The sequence below is a fragment of the Physella acuta genome, unplaced genomic scaffold (genome assembly GCF_028476545.2).
Source record: "Physella acuta isolate Inbredline_101_S28 unplaced genomic scaffold, ASM2847654v3 ptg000897l, whole genome shotgun sequence".
Lineage (NCBI taxonomy): Eukaryota > Metazoa > Mollusca > Gastropoda > Physidae > Physella > Physella acuta.
Genome location: NW_026732414.1, coordinates 151,968 through 174,397, shown reverse-complemented (window position 1 = coordinate 174,397; position 22,430 = coordinate 151,968). Strand labels below are relative to the sequence as shown.

The following is a 22,430-nucleotide window of genomic DNA, read 5'->3' as shown; positions in this document are numbered from 1 at the left end:
GTGATGTTACGCTACTCACCATATGTATGATGTTTGATGTGATGTCACACTACTCACCATATGTATGATGTTTGATGTTTGATGTGATGTCACGCTACTCACCATATGTATGATGTTTGATGTGATGTCACTCTACTCACCATATGTATGATGTTTGATGTTTTGTGTGATGTCACACTACTCACCATATGTATGATGTTTGATGTGCTCTGCCAGGTCGCCTCCTGTATGTGCTCACCTCCATCCACCATCCCTTGATAACCCTGAACAAGAGTTTAACCACCCTCAACACAAGACTTGAACCTTACAAACTCCTGGACTGACTTAGCCAACACCTCAACTGACCCCAACACCTCAACTGACCCCAACACCTCAACTGACCCCAACACCTCAACTGACCCCAACACCTCAACTGACCCCAACACCTCAACTGACCCCAACACCTCAACTGACCCCCAACACCTCAACCGACCCCAACACCTCAACTCTAGCCACACTGACCAGTGTCCACATACCTCGTTGATGTAGTAGACCTTACAGCCGAGATACATGCCCACCCTCACTATGGCCCGTACCGCGGCGTTCATGCCTGCAGACAAAACTCAGCCGTTATTTGACCAGGTCGGGGTTGCAGGTGCTTTGGTTAACTGTGGCTAGAAATGTTCTCGACCTTCTACCCCAGGTAGTGTGTCACTCCAGTCTTTACTCAATGTGTCAACAGCAACTTTTGTTAACTAGTGAGACCCCCAGACAGTGAGACCCCAAGAAAGTGAGACCCCCAGAAAGTGAGACCCCTAGACAGTGAGACCCCAGACAGTGAGACCCCCATAAAATTAAACCCCCAGAAAGTGAGACACCCAGAAAGTGAGACCCGCAGAAAGTGAGACCACCATATTTAGTGAGACCCCCAGACAGTGAGACCTCCATATTTAGTGAGACCCCCAGACAGTGAGACCCCCAGACAGTGAGACCCCCAGACAGTGAGACCCCCAGACAGTGAGACCCCCAGACAGTGAGACCTCCATATTTAGTGAGACCCCCAGAAAGTGAGACCCGCAGAAAGTGAGACCACCATATTTAGTGAGACCCCCAGAAAGTGAGACCCGCAGAAAGTGAGACCACCATATTTAGTGAGACCCCCAGACAGTGAGACCCCCAGACAGTGAGACCCCCAGACAGTGAGACCCCCAGACAGTGAGACCCCCAGACAGTGAGACCCCCAGACAGTGAGACCCCCAGACAGTGAGACCCCCAGAGAGACCGCCTTACCCTGAGCGTCCCCCCCACTGGTGAAGACTCCGATCTTCTGGCCCGTCCACTTGCCCTGACAGATGGTGTCGCCCTCTAGAGAGCCCTGGATGAAGCTGGACACCGCCGTCATGCTGCGCTCGTCAAAACTGACATGACGACTCAACTTGGCCGAGTCCATGACCTTGACCTTGAGACCAAACAAAAATAACCTTGCTCGTTAAAGACTTTTTTCTACAGACCTCTGGTGTCAATAGGATCTAGACCAGTGGCGACACTAGAATCTAGACCAGTGGTGACACTAGGATCTAGACCAGTGGTGACACTAGGATCTAGACCAGTGGCGACACTAGAATCTAGACCAGTGGCGACACTAGAATCTAGACCAGTGGTGACACTAGGATCTAGACCAGTGGTGACACTAGGATCTAGACCAGTGGTGACACTAGGATCTAGACCAGTGGTGACACTAGGATCTAGACCAGTGGTGACACTAGAATCTAGACCAGTGGTGACACTAGAATCTAGACCAGTGGTAACACTAGGATCTAGACCAGTGGTGACACTAGGATCTAGACCAGTGGTGACACTAGGATCTAGACCAGTGGTGACACTATGATCTAGACCAGTGGTGAGACTAGAATCTAGACCAGTGGCGACACTAGAATCTAGACCAGTGGTGACACTAGGATCTAGACCTGTGGTGACATCTAAACCTACCTGTAACAGTTTCACACGTCATCTAAACCTACCTTTAACAGTTTCACACGTCATCTAAACCTACCTGTAACAGTTTCACACGTCATCTTAACTATTCTAAACCTACCTTTAACAGTTTCACACGTCATCTAAACCTACCTTTAACAGTTTCACACGTCATCTAAACCTACCTTTAACAGTTTCACACGTCATCTAAACTATTCTAAACCTACCTTTAACAGTTTCACACGTCATCTAAACTATTCTAAACCTACCTTTAACAGTTGCACACGTCATCTTAACTATTCTAAACCTACCTTTAACAGTTTCACACGTCATCTTAACTAATCTAAACCTACCTTTAACAGTTTCACACGTCATCTAAACCTACCTTTAATAATTTCACACGTCATCTAAACCTACCTTTAACAGTTTCACACGTCATCTTAACTATTCTAAACCTACCTTTAACAGTTTCACACGTCATCTAAACCTACCTTTAACAGTTTCACACATCATCTAAACCTACCTTTAACAGTTTCACACGTCATCTTAACTATTCTAAACCTACCTTTAACAGTTTCACACGTCATCTAAACCTACCTTTAACAGTTTCACACGTCATCTAAACCTACCTTTAACAGTTTCACACGTCATCTTAACTATTCTAAACCTACCTTTAACAGTTTCACACGTCATCTTAACTATTCTAAACCTACCTTTAACAGTTTCACACGTCATCTAAACCTACCTTTAACAGTTTCACACGTCATCTAAACCTACCTTTAACAGTTTCACACGTCATCTAAACCTACCTTTAACAGTTTCACGCGTCATCTTAACTATTCTAAACCTACCTTTAACAGTTTCACACGCCATCTAAACCTACCTGTAACAGTTGTCAATTTAAAAAAAAAATGTTTAGATTAGATTGTCTGTTTTGCAGAAAAATCAAAGCTGTACAGAAGAGATTTTCAATCAAATCACATCCTGTTTACAATGATCATTTATGTTTGAGAGTTTTTTGATTGCGTCATCTGTCATTGGTTTTTTTTTTACAGACTGGAGAGAACTATAACAAGAAGAAAAAATAAAAAGACTTCCTTTGAATATAATAAACGCCTATTTATGTAAGTATAAATAAAAAGACTTCCTTTGAATTTAATAAACGCCTATTTATGTAAGTAAAAATAAAAAGACTTCCTTTGAAAATATTAAACGCATATTTATACAAGTATAAATAATAAACCGGGAGTGATCTCCCCTAAACTTTCTCGAACATTCTTATATAAAACAACAGGGGATGGGAACTCGGGATATAGACATGATTTTTAATCCATTTTAAGTAGGCCCTACTTAAACTTTTCAAAATAGAATAAAATCTCGTAGAAAAAAGAACTGCACACCAAGTGAACGCTAAATAAAATGTGCATAATAGTGCGCAATGTTATTAGTACTTTATAAATTTACATTAGTTTTTTGAGAAATCGGAAATAGCGTAAATTACTACTTCCGGTCAACGGAAATTACTCAAAATTTGACAAAAGGTAGAGAATTAGATCTTTTACTTACATGTGAAATTTCATGTATCTATCTGAAATAGTACTCAAGTTATAGGCTTTTGAAAAATTCAAAGTAGAAAAAGTACCACTTCCGGTTATCGGAAATCGCTAAAAAGTTGATACGGATCTAAGATTTTAATAAAATACTTATATATGAAATTTCATAAACCTAGCTGTAACGGTACTCAAGTTATCGTGTTTACACACACACACACACACACAGACACACGGACAGAATTGGATAATCCAGTTTTTCCAACTCCATTACGTATAAAACGCCAAAGTTTTGATAAATCTGGATTTATAAATTTTGCCCGATTAAAATAAGTCCTATATATCCCGGATGTGATGAAGGACTGAGGAGTAAAACGGTAAAAACTGTCAAAATGTCATGTGATTTTTCTGCACGATTACAATACTTTCTCTATACTCTGGATACGAGAAAGTGGGCCGCTATTTGATGTAGAAGACGATGATAAAAGAGTTTCTTTCAGGCATCCCCCTCCCTCCACCGGAAATTTTAGTCCGCCCCCCCCCCCTAAAAAAATTCTAAGTGCCCCCCCCCCCCCTTTTTTTTCGGAGAAAAAAATCTGGAAGAAACACTGGATGATAAACATGCAGTATAGAGAGGAAAGTGTATGAATAAGATTCACTAATGTAACGGATAGTAGCGCCAGGCTAAGTTGTTAAGTAGGTCTCTAGAGAAGAGTCGTGCTGACCTATGTTTAATCAAATATCATCAACTCCCACAATCCTTTCCCCATCCTAAAAATCCAAGACTGAAGGGGATGTAATCAAGCTAAGATAATTTTGCGAACAAAATATTGAGTTATTTCCCTTTGCTCTCAGTGCATGCCTTCTCTGTCGCAAAGGTTGCTGTCAAAAAGGTTTTTGATGTCGTTAGAGGGGGGGGGGGGGGACCGCAACGGGCGACACCATTCAGGGGGTGACACCAAGGCGAAAAATCGTAAATTTTACACAGTAAAATTTTTTGTAGCCCGTTAAATAAATTTTTAATGAAATGAATTTTTAATGAAAGTTCAACTACAAAGGGACCGGGAAGAGGTAAATTTGCCAACTATAGAGGAGACAATGCTGTTTTTATAACCGACTATAGAGGAGACAATGCTGTTTTTATAACCGACTATAGAGGAGACAATGCTGTTTTTATAACCGACTATAGAGGAGACAATGCTGTTTTTATAACCGACTATAGAGAAGACAATGTTGTTTTTATAACCGACTATAGAGAAGACAATGTTGTTTTTATAACCGACTATGGATAAACATCGTTACTATTAACTGTGAAAAATTTCTAATGCCCCATTCCCTTAATGCCCTAATATTTGTAATGTCCCATTCCCTTAATGCCCTAATATTTGTAATGTCCCATTCCCTTAATGCCCTAATATTTCTTATGTCTCATTCCCTTAATGCCCTAATATTCCCAATGCTCCATTCCCTTAATGTCCAAATATTCCCAATGCTCCATTCCCTTAATGTCCTAATATTCCCAATGCTCCACTTCCTTTCATGTAACAAGCCATCCACAGCCTGGTGACGTCAGTCATGTGTCAGGCTAGTAGAGTGTCCACAGCGTCACCCTGTGACCCAGTGGTCAGGTGGCCTACACGCTGTCTCGCGAAACATAGAAAAGAAACCGTAAGACATGAACCTACAACTGGACACGAACCCACCTAAGACAAAAAAAACACTGAAAAAAAACCACACAAACACTCGACCAACGCGTGAAGTGCAGGGTGAAATTCGGCTTTTCTTCTGATACCTTTTTTCTGCACTGGCCTCTGTGAAAAACCTATCTGTAAAGGGCCGTGACTAGTGTGTTTACTAACCAGCAATACCCGGTATTGCCCAGGTTTAGGAAATATATTACTTTTCCAATTAATTGTCTATATGCAAATATGAACCTTTGAGAAATAAACACATAACCCTAAGCCTAACTCCAACTCTGAACTTTACACTAACCACAATCAACCAAACCACTAACACAAACGCAACACAAACGTAATCACAAACATAAACATAAACACAACGTAAACGCAAAAAAAAAACGCAAACATGAAAGCAAACACAAACGCAAACATAAAAACAAACACAAATTCAAATACACATAGAAACACAAACGCAAACCTAAACGCAAACAATAACTCAAAATAATGCAAATAAACGCAAACATAAACACAAACTTAAATGCAAACAATTGCAAAGTGCTCACAAGGCGCCAAATCGCACCATGCTGGGGCGCCGGTGGAACCGCCTGATTCAACTTAGTAAACGATTTTAGTACCACAACTTATGTATAGTCTTTTGCACTCACTTAAACGAACGTAGGCGCCATAGCTAACAAGGGAAGGCCCTGGGTGCCAAATAACGCCAGAGGACGTCCACATTGGATTCAGTTAAAGACTATAGAACTTGTAAGTTTATCGTTCTTTCTCGCGTTAATTCGTGTCTGGTTAGCCAGGGAGAGATAAAAGTTTTCGAACTAAATCAATTGTTGTGAACGGGGTTTCCCATTGATAACAAAAAACATGGCGGCTATTTGTTAGTAGGTCCCGCTTCAAGATTTCAAAATCATCAAACGTTTCAGAAATGCAACAACTGTAAAAACTTTCAACGCTGTTTTGTTCATATGGATGGGAACAAACACATGTGTATGCATTTTTGAATATAAAAGTTTTGTGTCGGTAAGTATATATATTGATTTTATTTCTTTTGTTGATAGTTTGTCCAAGGCTGCCTAGGGGACATTACTCTGACTCTACTCAGTCTTTGCTACGAGACTTAAGATTCCCAGACCTAGATCTAGTCTAGAATGAGATCTAGATTCTAGAATATACCAACTAAGATCTACATTGCTTTAATCTAGTTCTAAGAGTATAAGTTCATGAATTAGAATATATTAGATCTAGATTCTAGATCTAGACTCTAGTATTTTAGTGATCTAGATAAAATATTAAAAATATTAAGAAAAGGATGACGGTAAAAACTAAAACAACAGGAAAATGAGGATGACTTCTCCAGTCTCACTCAGCCTACGACTTACTTATTAATCGAATCTAGATCTAGATCTAGATCTAGAATCTAGATCTAGATCTAGATATTAGATCTAGATATCTAGAACTTAGACAACAATGTTAATGTTAATAGACCTAGATCTAGATCTAGCTAGATTACTGAACTAGACTCTAGATCTAGTACTGATTACTCAGTGATTACTGTTTAATATTTATAATTTTAGAAGTAGGCCTATTAATTAGTTATTAGAAGTAGCATGTAGATAGATTTAGATGGCTAGATAGATAGTATTACTAGATCTAGATAGAGATAGTAGAATAGATCTAGATCTAGATTCTAGTTGCAGATGGTAGTATGGTTGGTAGGCCCTAGATCTAAAATCTAGATCTAGAGAATCTAGTAGATCTAGAATAATCTAGATAGATTCTAGATCTAGATTAGATCTAGTTTAGGTAAAACCTACCCTAGTTAAGTTTAGTAAGAGCTAGATCTAGTAATGCCTAGTAAGGCTAACCTGTTTTTAATTTTAAATCAATTTTTTTATATCTAGAATCTAGACTAGATCTACTCTAGCTATTTACTAGATCTAGATCAGTAGCCAGTAGAGTGATTAGAGTAGTAGTAGAGTGTAGTGTAGAGTACTGTAGACTATTGTAGAGTGTAGGTACTAATAACTAGACTGAAACTAAATTAGACTAGAATCTAGGTCTAGATACATTTAGGGCTTACAGACTTATCAGACTACAGTGTTGCAATGAGTAGATCTAGTAATATATAGATTAAATTTAGTTTGAAATTGTTACAGTAGTGCTACTACTTTTCTAAGTAGTAAGTAGTGTAGACTACTAAAAGAGCAAGATGATAGATCTCCATCAAGCTACAATAGAGTTTAGTTAGTAGTTAGTTAGCCGTAGTAATAGTACCAAAAGCAGTGTAAGTAGCACAGTAAAAAAAAAGTATTACTAGGCCATCTACTATTGTATTAGGCCCTTTTATTTTTAGCAAGTTAAAGTTTGGTTAAGTACTAGTCTTCTAGCAAGTTGCCTAGTAGTAAACTTATAAACTAGATCATGTGTATTAGTACTATTAGACTTGTAGGCTAGTCTTGTTAGTCTAGACCAGGGACTATAAAATCTACAATTGATAACTTTCGGCCTTTTAGTATAAGCCTAATTATTAATGAATTACAGGGTACAAAAATTAATAAATTGGTCAGAGTCAGTATGGTTACAGTTAGCTGTTAATAGAATTAAGTTTTAGATCTATTGACTACAATTTTTAGTTACAAGTAATGAAAATGAAACTAATAGTTTTGTAATAGTTAAGATATGGTTAACTGTAAACCAGATATTTTAGTTTTTAAGACAAGCTAAGTAGATAGAAAACTGAACCTTTACAATAAATTAAACCTTTTATAAATATATATATATATATATATATATATATATATATATATATATATATATATATATATATATATATATATATATATATATATATATATATATATATATATATATATATATATATATATATATATATATTAATATTAATATCTCATATTAGTTAAATAATTATTTTAATATAATATATGGATAAACTTAATAATTTATTATATTTAAATTCCCTAGGTACTTGGCAAGCAATTTTCTCACACTTTACTGTGGCTATTGGTGCTGATCTTGAACTAAAGGTGAGCTGAATTTTTTTTTATAATAAGCCATTTTTCAGCTTAAGCCCAAGTTTGAAATCGATTCAGTGTTCTAATTCTTAAAGAATATGTTGCTACTAAGATTATATACTGTAAGTATTAATATGTATGGCTTGATAGTGGGACTGTCAGACAGTAGCTTTCACATTTCTATCCTAAAAGATAAGAGTTCAGATCCCTGGTTTTAGTCCTGGTATGATGTCCTAAGTCTCATGAGTACCAGCTCTCATGAGTACCTGGCTCAAGATAGGGAAATTAAAGGTGGCTGGGTATATACCTCTGAACACTCTAATTTTACATGCAAATGTCACAGAAACAGGTGAATTTTAATTCAACTGCTATATTGGCTGTCTGTTTTAATCAATGATTAATTTTTTCATATTACAGAAAGTTGTTAAAAATATTATTTATTTAATTTCTAGGTAAATGGAACAGCATGGATGTGGATTTTTAGACACAAGGAAGCTGAATTTAACTTTCAATGAAGAATTTAAATGATGATTGTCCATGAAAAGAAATATTAATCATATACATTGTAATGCTGTATTGATGCATCTTCTGTTTTTAATTAATTAAAAAACCATCCATTTATGAAATTCTTTTCATTTTTTTTTTCAATTTTAAAACTGTAGTTCTGTTTTGTTATTTGAAAACAATGATGAAAGTATACTGAACTGCCATTGAGATATTAATATAAATGCTATTGTTTATAGTTTAATTCTTTCAGAAGCAACTATATTGACATCAAAACTGAATCTTTATTGTACACTAAGTATAAAAGCTTACCCGCAAACCAGTCCATGTTAACAATTTATTGACATTCAAACATTAAATTTTTTTAAAGGTGATTTTTCTTAAATAAAACAGACTACTTTCATATGGGATAAGAAACATTTAATTTTGAAATTGATTGGTTTATTAAATTTTAATGGAGCTGAAACTAAAACACTGGGTACAAATTTGTTATTACTTTGTTTCTCAGAAAATTGCAAATTTTGAACATAAGAACTGTGGGAAGTAGGCAATGATGTTAAAATATCTCTTGAAACTTGAAGAAATTGTGGAAGGTTTAGAGATAGAAAACAACATTTCAGAAGATGATGTTTGAAATAATGGTAAAATATCTTTAGCAATTGTCACTGAATAAATATTTTCCTTAGACAAATCACATTTAGATATAGAAGAATAAGGTATGTCTTCAGATTTTCTTATCAGCGAAGATCCTGGTTGATTCTCTTTGTTACCATCGGTCAAACGACAAGCCAATTCTGGAAAATTCATTGGGTTCTTTGCCTGGGCAGCTAAATATATTTAAATTAAGTTCATGCAAGGCTTTAGAAACATCATTTGGATAAAACTCTATAATTCATTAACTTTTTATTAATATCAGCTCCAAAGGAATAATATAAACAAGTTTGACATCATCAATAAATCAAATTTGCAGATCTTTCCATTTCACCAAACTTTCTCTAAGTCATAATATATATTTTAAATTCATGGCATTTTGTTAGGCTAGATATGTTGACTTTTATTTACCACAATAATCTGATTATATAAATTAGGATTACCCAGCTATCATACATTCTTCTTTTATGAGGGGGAGGTAAAAATCATCATAAAATATGTGATGCAATTTACAGATGTACCCTCTCTCTCTCTATCCCTCCCCCTATATATATATGTATATCTACATAATCTCTAAAATCATGTTGGTACCTCTACCTGTTTGAATGTTAGGCCCCTTCCCTTCAACTGTTTCTGACGTGGATTGTAATGACTGACGAGAAGCCGCGTTGGTTGTTAACAGTCTTTATTATGTACAGACGCCATGTTGGTAAGAGAGGAAGAGAAATGGCGAGAGAGAACTATTTATAGATAACAACATGTAAGGGACATCACTCAAGATAACAATATAAATATAATACTAATACAGAAGAGTGAGTTCCCTTGACCTCACAATTATTTCAATCTATTACATCCCTTTACCCTTAGAACACAATAACACATCTCTCAATAGAACAATTGATAGTATCCTAAAATCACCAATTATATTGTAACATGAACACTATGGTAGATTACATCCTTACAAACAATGCACAATATGCCACAACATAATCAAGATACAAAACAATAATGTCAAAGTCCTTTTGACCTTTAAAATCATAGGTCTAACTTATTTGGGACCTTGATTGTCCTGCTTGACCTTCTCAGTGGCTTTTGATTTGGTGACTCAATATTCTGACCATCTGGATTCTCTATCTCAGGAGGTCTAGGATTTAAATCATTAACTCCAGAATTTACATTTTCTGACTCCAGACAACTTGGTTCACTCATATCAACAGAACTTGGTTGTGAAACAAACTGAGTTGGTGTGAACTGTTCAGATTTGGTGGGATTGGCAGATTCACACTTATTATCTGCACAAGTTATTTTTAACTTTATAAGACACAGGTCCTGTACATTGAACAATTTGACCTGGTATCCATTTTTCCTTTCTCCCATAATTTCTTAGATACACATTCTTATTAACACCAAATTCTCCTTCAATGAATGTTTTGTCATGATTTAATGGAACTATTTTTGAATTGGCATCTGAAAGTATTATGCTGTTATTCAGATCCTTGACTGACATAGATTTCTTTGATTGATCAATTTTCTCAGGTAATCTGATAGTGCTTTCCTGGTAACCAAAAATACTGTTTATGAGTAATATTCTGGACCATATCACTTTGCAACTGTGATCCAGTATTTGAAGTGGGTGTATTAAATGGCAAAAATCTTTTTCTTCTTTTGATGTTACCCTTTTAGTTTCTGTAAGTGCTAATGATGTTAGCAAAGTTGTTTGATGATCACATTCCTTCTTACTAATGTATTTTCTTTAAAACATTTGAAATTGCCATATCACCATAATCATTTATGAAGTTACAAATACTTTGTTTAGGCAACTCTGACTGATAATGGACTGCATCTTCTCCATCTTTAATATTATCTTCACAAAGTTTTTAATTTCTTATTTAATATGGCCTTAAGTCATCATTCACAGACTCTTCAGGCCAACCATTCTTACAGTACTCATATACTTTTATTAAGCACTCATCTTTGTGTTTCTCTTTTAAATCATTCACATTTATATTGGAGTTATCCATGATAGTGAAGAGAACAAAAACATCTTCTGGTACATAGCTCAGGCTTTGGTTTTTTAAAGGTAATCTACTAAGACTATCTGCACTATTCTCAGATCCAGGTTTGTATTTCAATTCATAATTGTATGCAGTTAGTGTGATAGCCCATCTTTGAATTCTTGGTGAGGCATGCTCAGGTAGGGTTTTGTTTTCTCCAAATAAACCTAGCAATGGTTTATGATCTGTAAAGATGGTGAACTTCCTACCAAACAGAAACTTATGAAATTTCTTAACACCAAAAATGATGCCTAAGCCTTCCCTATCTAACTGAGAATAATTTTTCTCAGCCTGGTTCAAAGATCTACTGGCAAAAGCAATGGGTCTGTCACCCTTCTCATCCATGTGGGACAAGACTGCTCCTACACCATCTGGTGAAGCATCACATGTCAATACAAGTCTTTTCCCTGGGTCATAGTGAGTTAGTAAGGTGTCAGCAGACAAAGCCTCTTTTGCTGTATTAAAAGCAGCTTCTTGTTGTTTACCCCAGTGCCAAGTTGCATTTTTCTGTAGCAGCTTGTACAGTGGTGATAGTTTACCAGACAGATTTCCTATGAACTTTGCATAGTAATTTATTAAGCCCAAAAAAGCTCTTAGTTGTTGGGTATTTTCAGGTTTGGGTGCTTCTTTAATGGCTTTTGTTTTCTCAGGTTGAGGTCTGATACCTTGCCTGCTTAATATATAACCAAGAAAACTAATTTCTGTCAGCATGAATTGACATTTATCTTTGTTTATCTTTAAACCTTTTTCACCAACAATTTTCAAGACTTTATCAAGTGTTTTAAGATGTTCAGTGTCATTCTTACCAGTTATGTACACATTGTCAAAGTACACACAAACATTTGGAATATCCTTAAAAATACTGTCCATGACAGCTTGGAAAATTCCAGGGCTAGATGATATGCCAAAACATAGTCTTTCATATTGGTAGAGTCCTTTATGTGTGTTTATTGTCGTATAGACTTTTGAATCTGGATGCAGTTCTAGTTGAGTGTAAGCATGACTAAAGTCTAATTCAGTGAATTTGTCTCCTCCTGCCAAATTCAAAGAAATTTCCTCAATGTTAGGTATAGGGTACCTATTTAGCTCTATTTGCTTATTCAGTGTAGTTTTATAATCTCCACAAATTCTTATAGAACCATCCTTCTTTAACACTGGCACAATGGGCGTTGCCCAATCGGAATAGTCTACCTTCTTTATAATGCCATTAGATTCCAATCTACTTAGCTCATTTTCAATTTTATTCCTCATTGCATAAGGTGGAACTCTAGCTTTGCAGTATCTTGGATTTGTGTCTTTAATGCTTAACTTCACTGTTCTATCATTTAGTAATCCATGATTACCAAAAACACATTTATTTTCAGATATAACTTTATCTAGTGAAGTAAGACTAGATTCTTTTACATTCTTCAATGAACAAATACTCTCCCAATTTAACTTAAGATCACTTAACCAGTTCCTACCTAGTAATGGCGGTCCATTTCCTTCAACCACAAGAAGAGGAAGTTTAACACTTTGACCATTATAACTTACATGAACCATACACTCTCCTATTACCGGAACATTGTCACCAGTGTATGTTGTTAGACACTTGTGACACGGCTGTAGAGGCACTGATCCTCCTATGACAGCGTCAAAATCTTTCTTTGTTATGACTGTTAGAGATGCTCCAGTGTCAAGTTGGAAGCTGATGCTCTTACCGTTGATATTAACTGGTACAATGATGGGAGCATGACTTATTGATTTCACAGAGAATAGGTTGAAATCCGGCTGCGAATCAGTTTGAGCATTTTCACAGGTAGAGTGGTTCATTGGTTGAGTTAGGTAGTCTTGGTGAGAGTTAATATAGTGCTGCTTTTGGTTGCGGTACTGTCTTGACTGGCTAGATTTAGCAACAGACGAAGACTTTGCAAAGCAGGCCTTAGCAATGTGACCTTGCTCACCGCACTTATAACAAGTTGCAGACTTGAACTTGCACTGATGATATGCATGGGGACCTTTGCATCGATGACATTTTTGATAATTATTACTAGATTTAGATCTAGGATTTGAACGAGCAGGGTGTTTAGCATAAGTTGGAATGCTCTGTTGGGGTTGATGTTTGTTGACTAACCTGTTGTTTACTGCATGGATCCCTGAAGGCGTTAGAGATTTCGCCGCATCTGATGACTGCTGGATTGAAGTTGCAAGTTGTATTGCTTTTTCTAATTTTAGATCTGACTCGAGCAGCAACTTTCTTTGAATATCAGGGCTGTTTACACCTGTCACAAACTTTTCACATAATCTGTCAGACAGCGTTTCTCCAAATTCACAGAATCTACTTAAATGACGTAAAGCAGCAACATATTCTGATATTGACTCGTTTGGCTGACGAGTCCTACTGTCAAATCTAGCTCGACATAGAAACTTTGATGGGGTAGGCGCATGGTGGTCTGTTAGCAATTTGCTCAGCTCGTTAAAGCTCTTGGTATTTAGACTAGCTGGAGCGCATAAGTCTTTTAGTAGCCTAAATTGTTGAGGCCCTATGACTGTTAACAAAACAGCTCTCTTTTTGGCTTCTATCGTCACGTCGTTAGCTTCTAGGTAAAAGCTTAACCTCTCTAGGTAATCTTGAATGATTTCATCATTCGCATCAAATTCTTTTATTTGGCCATACAGCGCCATAATTCTAGAAATAATTAGCTAATAAGCTCTAGCAAACCTCTTTTTTGCGTAATTAGGTGCTCTTTCTAGTAGATGTTTATCCTTCGTCGCCAAATGACGTGGATTGTAATGACTGACGAGAAGCCGCGTTGGTTGTTAACAGTCTTTATTATGTACAGACGCCATGTTGGTAAGAGAGGAAGAGAAATGGCGAGAGAGAACTATTTATAGATAACAACATGTAAGGGACATCACTCAAGATAACAATATAAATATAATACTAATACAGAAGAGTGAGTTCCCTTGACCTCACAATTATTTCAATCTATTACAGTTTCTGTGTGGATCTTCTCCATGGGGGTCATCTATAAATGACGTCACGCATTTTTTTGACGATTTTTACCTCCCCCCTCCCCCTACACATCGTCACAAAAAGCCAGACCCCCACCCCCTAAAATGACGTCACACAGTACTAGATTCTAGATCTAAATTACTACAGTTGCCTACACTCTAGATTTAGTTCTTAAGTTCTACAACAAGACTACACTAAACTTCGCTAGATCTAGAATAATCTAGATTCTATATATAAATTGATATTGAACATATTCTAGTCTACCTGTCTTAAAGTAAATAACCTATTTAGTAATTTAGTAATTAATTCCACTCAACTACACTGTAAAATAAAAGAAACTAGATCTAGAATCTAGATCTCTAGACTACTCTTGAGTCTTTAAATTAAAAATAAATCCTGTATGTCGTATGTTACTGTCTAAGTCGGAATTTTCAAGAGGGTTTTTTTAAGTCATAGATCTAGATATAGAATTCTAGATCTAGAAATCTAGATCTAGGCTATATATATTTATTAATTAAATTAGGCTTGATTTCAGATTTACGATTGAAATCTTTTAGGCCTATAAATATCATATTTTATATAGATTATAGATGTATTATTATTATATAGGTTGTATTCTAGATCTATCTAGATCTATATAAAATATAATATATTTGTGTGTGTGTGTGTGTTATTTTAAACTTAATTTACTTAAAACAACTTATTGTCGGAGTTTTTTTATTCCAAAAACGAAAGTAGATTTCATAACTTAAAAAAAATAAATAAAAAATATTCACATTTGGTTTGAAAAAACAAAAAAACGCCAGCTGGCAACTACCGGAGCGAGAACTTGGTAAGCTACTTTAACAACTTACAAGCCCAATAGTAACCTTTTTTATCCATAGTCTATCGTGCTGTTTAAAACGAAATTCTGCACCATAGCGCCAAGTCGAACCCTGCCGTGTCGCCAAGCTTATCCACAAACGGAAAGATAGAGGACATTTAGGAGCTGGCTTCTAAACAGTTATTGATTTTAAAAAGTAATTAGTAAACAGTACTTTCAGTGTATAAAAGAAATAAAACGAAGTATTTAAAATATATGCGTTTTACTTACCACATTTCACTTGATCAATCCACGCTAATGATGTACTTACTTTTTCCCCCACCTCAAAACAAAGTAATAATAAACCGATAGTGATTTCCCCTAAACTTTCTCGAATATTCTTATATAACACTATGGGGATGGCAACTCGAGATACAGACACGATTTTTAATCAGTTTTTACATACTTAAACTTTTTAAAAATAGAACAGAATCTCGTAGAAAAAAGAACTGCGCAACAAGTAAACGCCAAAAAATATGTGTATAATAGTGCGGAATAAATTATTACTTTATAAATTCTTACAATTCTTTAGTACTTTATAAATCCATTTTTTGAGAAATCGGAAATAGCGTAAATTACTACTTCCGGTCAACGGAAATGACTCATAATTTGACTGAAGGCAGACAATTAGATCTTTTACTTATGCATGAAATTTCGTTGTTTATCTATGTGAAACAGTACTCAAGATATAGGTTTTTGAAAAAGAAAGAGTAGAATAAATTCCACTTCCGGTAAGCGGAAATTGCTGAAAAGTTGATACAGAACTACAAATTTGAAATAATACATATACATGAACGCAAATTTTTTTATAAATCTGTATTTGTAATTTTTGCTCGATTAAAATAAGCCCTCTATACTCCGTATACGATGAAGTACTGAGGTGTAACACGATGAAAACTGTTAAAATTTCATGAGCTTTTTGTGCACGATTACAATACTTCCTCTATGCTCTGTATACAAGAAAGTTAAGTATAAATTTTCCCTCGATGTAATGTTTTTTAAGGGCAGTAATTGTGTTTCTTATTTATCAAGGGACGTAATAAGGGCTAAAGAACTAAAAGTAAATAATTTTCAGACACAATTAGAATATTTGTGAAGGATGATACATTTTCTTTAATTTTTTTTAATGCACACGACGTCAATTAACACTAAAAGTTTGAAAAATTAAATGTGTTTTATAACACCTTCAATATTAATTTTTTTATATCATTAATTTAGATGATGAGCACTTTAGATATATCACACTATGGCGATCAAGTCTTTTTTTTTTTCGCTATATTCCTTTGTAATCAATGGTCCGCTGTCCGCTACCTACATACAGAATTGAACTTTATACATTAGATGTATGTGTGTTACTGGTCCATCCGCTTTCCCTTGTAATCTACAATCAGAGCCAAAGTCCATTTGAGCTTTAAATTTTAAATTTAATAGTTTCATTATTTTTATTTTGTCCACGTGAGGGAGAGGGGTGGGAAATTCATGAGAAACAAATGTACTTACACATCTCCTAGACAAAAGTGACGGGCAGATAACTCGTCAACTCAAAAGTGACGGGCAGATAACTCGTCAACTCAAACGAACGAAAGTCCCACCGATCTGAGCTTTTGATCTTGTTTGGCTTTCATTCGGTGGAGGCAACGAGTGTTCGTCTGGTGGTGCTACATTGTGTGGTACTACATTGTGTGGTGCTACACTGTGTGGTGCTACATTGTGTGGTGCTACATTGTGTGGTGCTATATTGTGTGGTGCTACAATGTGTGGTGCTACATTGTGTGGTGCTATATTGTTTGGTGCTACAATGTGTGGTGCTATATTGTGTGGTGCTATATTGTGTGGTGCTACAATGTGTGGTGCTAAATTGTGTGGTGCTACAATGTGTGGTGCTACAAGTGTGGTGCTATATTGTGTGGTGCTACAATGTGTGGTGCTACATTGTGCGGTGCTATATTGTGTGGTGCTATATTGTGTGGTGCTACATTGTGTGGTGCTATATTGTGTGGTGCTACATTGTGTGGTGCTATATTGTGTGGTGCTACAATGTGCGGTACTACATTGTGTGGTGCTATATTGTGTGGTGCTACATTGTGTGGTGCTACATTGTGTGGTGCTACATTGTGTGGTGCTATATTGTGTGGTGCTACAATGTGTGGTGCTACATTGTGTGGTGCTATATTGTGTGGTGCTACAATGTGTGGTGCTACATTGTGTGGTGCTATATTGTGTGGTGCTACAATGTGTGGTGCTATATTGTGTGGTGCTACAATGTGTGGTGCTACAAGTGTGGTGCTATATTGTGTGGTGCTACAATGTGTGGTGCTACATTGTGCGGTGCTATATTGTGTGGTGCTATATTGTGTGGTGCTACATTGTGTGGTGCTATATTGTGTGGTGCTACATTGTGTGGTGCTATATTGTGTGGTGCTACAATGTGTGGTTGTGTGGTGCTATATTGTGTGGTGCTACATTGTGTGGTGCTATATTGTGTGGTGCTACAATGTGTGGTTGTGTGGTGCTATATTGTGTGGTGCTACATTGTGTGGTGCTACATTGTGTGGTGCTACATTGTGTGGTGCTACATTGTGTGGTGCTACATTGTGTGGTGCTACATTGTGTGGTGCTACATTGTGTGGTGCTACATTGTGTGGTGCTACAATGTGTGGTTGTGTGGTGCTATATTGTGTGGTGCTACAATGTGCGGTGCTACATTGTGTGGTGCTACATTGTGTGGTGCTACATTGTGTGGTGCTACATTGTGTGGTTGTGTGGTGCTACATTGTGTGGTGCTACATTGTGTGGTGCTACATTGTGTGGTGCTATATTGTGTGGTGCTACATTGTGTGGTGCTATATTGTGTGGTGCTACAATGTGTGGTGCTACAATGTGTGGTGCTACATTGTGTGGTGCTATATTGTGTGTTGCTACAATGTGTGGTTGTGTGGTGCTATATTGTGTGGTGCTACATTGTGTGGTGCTATATTGTGTGGTGCTACAATGTGTGGTGCTACATTGTGTGGTGCTATATTGTGTGGTGCTACAATGTGTGGTGCTACATTGTGTGGTGCTATATTGTGTGGTGCTACAATGTGTGGTGCTATATTGTGTGGTGCTACAATGTGTGGTGCTACAAGTGTGGTGCTATATTGTGTGGTGCTACAATGTGTGGTGCTACATTGTGCGGTGCTATATTGTGTGGTGCTATATTGTGTGGTGCTACATTGTGTGGTGCTATATTGTGTGGTTCTACAATATGTGGTTGTGTGGTGCTATATTGTGTGGTGCTACATTGTGTGGTGCTACATTGTGTGGTGCTACATTGTGTGGACTTCAATGTGTGGTTGTGTGGTGCTATATTGTGTGGTGCTACAATGTGCGGTGCTACATTGTGTGGTGCTACATTGTGTGGTGCTACATTGTGTGGTGCTACATTGTGTGGTGCTACATTGTGTGGTTGTGTGGTGCTACATTGTGTGGTGCTACATTGTGTGGTGCTACATTGTGTGGTGCTATATTGTATGGTGCTACATTGTGTGGTGCTATATTGTGTGGTGCTACATTGTGTGGTACTACATTGTGTGGTACTACAATGTGTGGTTGTGTGGTGCTATATTGTGTGGTGCTACAATGTGCGGTGCTACATTGTGTGGTGCTACATTGTGTGGTGCTACATTGTGTGGTGCTACATTGTGTGGTGCTACATTGTGTGGTTGTGTGGTGCTACATTGTGTGGTGCTACATTGTGTGGTGCTACATTGTGTGGTGCTACATTGTGTGGTGCTATATTGTATGGTGCTACATTGTGTGGTGCTATATTGTGTGGTGCTACAATGTGTGGTGCTACAATGTGTGGTGCTACAATGTGTGGTGCTACATTGTGTGGTGCTATATTGTGTGGTGCTACAATGTGTGGTTGTCTGGTGCTATATTGTGTGGTGCTATATTGTGTGGTGCTACAATGTGTGGTTGTGTGGTGCTATATTGTGTGGTGCTACATTGTGTGGTGCTACATTGCGTGGTGCTACATTGTGTGGTGCTACATTGTGTGGTGCTACATTGTGTGGTGCTACATTGTGTGGTGCTACAATGTGTGGTGCTACATTGTGTGGTGCTACATTGTGTGGTGCTACATTGTGTGGTGCTACATTGTGTGGTGCTACATTGTGTGGGTCTACATTGTGTGGTGCTACATTGTGTGGTGCTACATTGTGTGGTGCTACATTGTGTGGTGCTACATTGTGTGGTGCTACATTGTGTGGTGCTACATTGTGTGGTGCTACATTGTGTGGTGCTACATTGTGTGGTGCTACATTGTGTGGTGGTGTGGTGCTACAATGTGTGGTGCTACATTGTGTGGTGCTACATTGTGTGGTGCTACATTGTGTGGTGCTACTGGTGAGGTGTGGTAGTGTGTGGTGTAGTAGTGTGTGGTGTGATGTGGTAGTTTGTTGTGAGTGGTGATGTAGTTTCTAGTGCGATAGTGTGTGGTGTGCTAGTGTGTGGTGTGGTAGTTGGTAGTGAGTGGTGAGGTAGTTTGTGGTGTGGCAGTGTGTGTGGTGCTGTGTGGTGTGGTAGTGTGTGGTGTATTAGTGTGTTATATGGTGGTGTGTGGTGTGGTAGTGTGTGGTGTATTAGTGTGTTGTGTGGTGGTGTGTGGTGTGGTAGTGTGTGGTGCGGTGTGGTAGTGTGTGGTGTATTAGTGTGGCAGTTTATGTTGAGTGGTAAGATAGTTTGTGGTGTGGTCGTTTGTGATGTGGTAGTTTGTAGTGAGTGGTGAGGTAGTTTGTGGTGTGGTAGTGTGTGGCGTGGTAGTGTGTTGTGTGGTGGTGTGTAGTGTGATGTTGTAGTGTGTGGTGTCGTATTTTGTGGTGAGTGGTGAGGTAGTTTGTGGTGTGGTATTGTATGGTGTGGTAGTTTTCAGTGAGTGTTAGGTAGTTTGTGGTGTGGTCGATTGTGGGGTGGTAGTTTGTAGTGAGTGGTGAGGTCGTTTGTGGTGTTGCAGTGTGTGGTCGTGTGTGGTGTGGTAGCTTGTGGTGTGGTGTGGTAGTGGGCAAGCATGAACTACCAGCAATACTGCTAGCATGAACTACCAAACAAAAATAGTTACTTACTGTGTCATGGGTCATGGGCAGGGCTGGCCATCGGTCAACTACAGGTGACATGTCCTACAGGTGACATGTCCTACAGGTGACATGTCCTACAGGTGACATGTCCTACAGGTGACTTGTCCTACAGGTGACATGTCCTACAGGTGACATGTCCTACAGGTGACATGTCCTACAGGTGACTTATCCTACAGGTGACATGTCCTACAGGTGACATGTCCTACAGGTGACATGTCCTACAGGTGACATGTCCTACAGGTGACATGTCCTACAGGTGACATGTCCTACAGGTGACATGTCCTACAGGTGACATGTCCTAGCGGCAAGAATGAGGTCTGAACAAGCCGCTCATGTCGAGGCGAATGTTCAATCATGTATTGAACAAGGTTGTAATGAGCAGAGAATTAAATGGCCTATACAAACACACGTGGGTGAGGGTGTAGGGGCGGGTGGGGTGGGGGGGTTGGGGCCGAACGGACTAATCATAATTCGTATAAATAAATATACGTCTGCTGCAAGTTTCGCGGTCTAACCAGTTCGAGGCTAAATTTGTTTGGCGGGAGTTGTTAGTTATATCAGGTGAGCTGCAGATGCCCCGGGGGGGGGGGGGGGACAGGTATTGATTGACCCGTGTAGTGAGCAGAGGTTTTCCTTCAAGCCACTGATGTACAGGATACATTGGGACACAATAGGGCACCGCGACACATTATATAGGCCTAACTATATATATAACTATATATATACAGTTATATATATACAGTTATATATATAGTTATATATATATAGTTATATATATAGTTATATATATAGTTATATATGTAGTTATATATTGTTATATATATAGTTCTATATTTATAGTTTTATATATATATATATATATATATATATATATATATATATATATATATATATATATATAGTTATATATATAGTTATATATTTATAGTTTTATATATATATATAGTTATATATATAGTTTTATATATAGTTTTATATATATATATATATATATATATAGTTATATATATATATATATATATATATATATATATATATATATATATATATATATATATATATATATATATATATATATATATGTGAAGGTCAAAGCCCGAAGTCGGCCAATGCTAGGATTGGCCGGCCAATCCGCGCATTGGCCAATATCGCCTCCCATAGGTCGGTCAAAGTCCGAAACTTTGCTTGATTTCGGCCTTTGGCCGGCCAGTCCGCGGACTGGCCATGGTGGACCGGCCAAAGTCTTAACTAGAAGATCATCTGGCTAGGGACGACCGGCCAAAGTCCGAATTAGAATATCATGAGCAGATTTTGTTTTTTTTATGCCGTAATGATCATGAAATTAAGTCTTTATTGATTAATAATTAAAGTAAATGACAGAAACATTCAAATTTTTATTGTAGTATAGTCTCAATCTATCAATATCATCATTTGTTACAACAAGTTGAACTTTTATGGCATTTAGAATTACATAGCAGCTTGTTATTTTTACACTTGCAGCGATTTGTTGTGCACTTAGTTGTGCAATTGCAGCGAGTGTAGCCTTGGCCCCCAGTCAATGATTGTGAAGATGCGATGGTTCGTAGTGATTTTTCCTCAGTGCCAACTGACGACAATAAGAGAAGTTTTTTTGTGAAGAATTGAAAACTCACTTCTAGCACACAGTTGTTTTAGAACACCATGTTCCGTTCCTAATTTGTAGAAACCGCCTTCGACGCTCATGACAACTGCAATCACGCTTCGGGGATCACCGTGACCTCTGTCAACATCTGGAAAACGGATGCGTACATTGTCACCTACTTCACCATCTTTAAATTTTGTATTTGATGTTTTAAGTATCTTGGCACCGGCCAATGTACAAAATACGCTGTCAAGTTTAAGCGCTTCGGACTTTGGCCAGTACGTCCCGGCCAGTGCGCGCATTGGCCGGCCAATGTACGAAATACGATCTTAGTGCTAAGTTCTTCGGGCTTTGGCCAAGAGAGCCGGCAATGCGCGGATTGGCCGGCCAATCCGCG

General features: G+C 37.6%; 1 protein-coding gene across 6 annotated transcripts in view; it reads right to left on the bottom strand.

Moving 5' to 3' along the window:
* LOC131952966 (ATP-dependent 6-phosphofructokinase) overlaps positions 1-20,586 on the bottom strand; it is a 42,000-nt gene extending 21,414 nt beyond the window's left edge. For 3 of the 6 annotated variants that reach the window (XM_059315919.1, XM_059315923.1, XM_059315924.1), the window contains exons 1-4: positions 20,401-20,586; positions 1,270-1,438; positions 516-589; positions 186-263 (exon numbers count right to left, since the gene is read on the bottom strand). In XM_059315919.1, coding sequence (XP_059171902.1) covers positions 186-263; positions 516-589; positions 1,270-1,438; positions 20,401-20,451 — 372 coding nt within the window. In that variant the 5' untranslated portion in view covers positions 20,452-20,586. Of the gene's footprint in view, positions 1-185; positions 264-515; positions 590-1,269; positions 1,439-2,836; positions 2,943-15,526; positions 15,542-16,795; positions 16,848-20,400 lie in introns of those variants that run through there. The other 3 variants (XM_059315921.1, XM_059315922.1, XM_059315920.1) reach the window with 3 other exon arrangements.
* Positions 20,587-22,430: the final 1,844 nt, after the last annotated feature.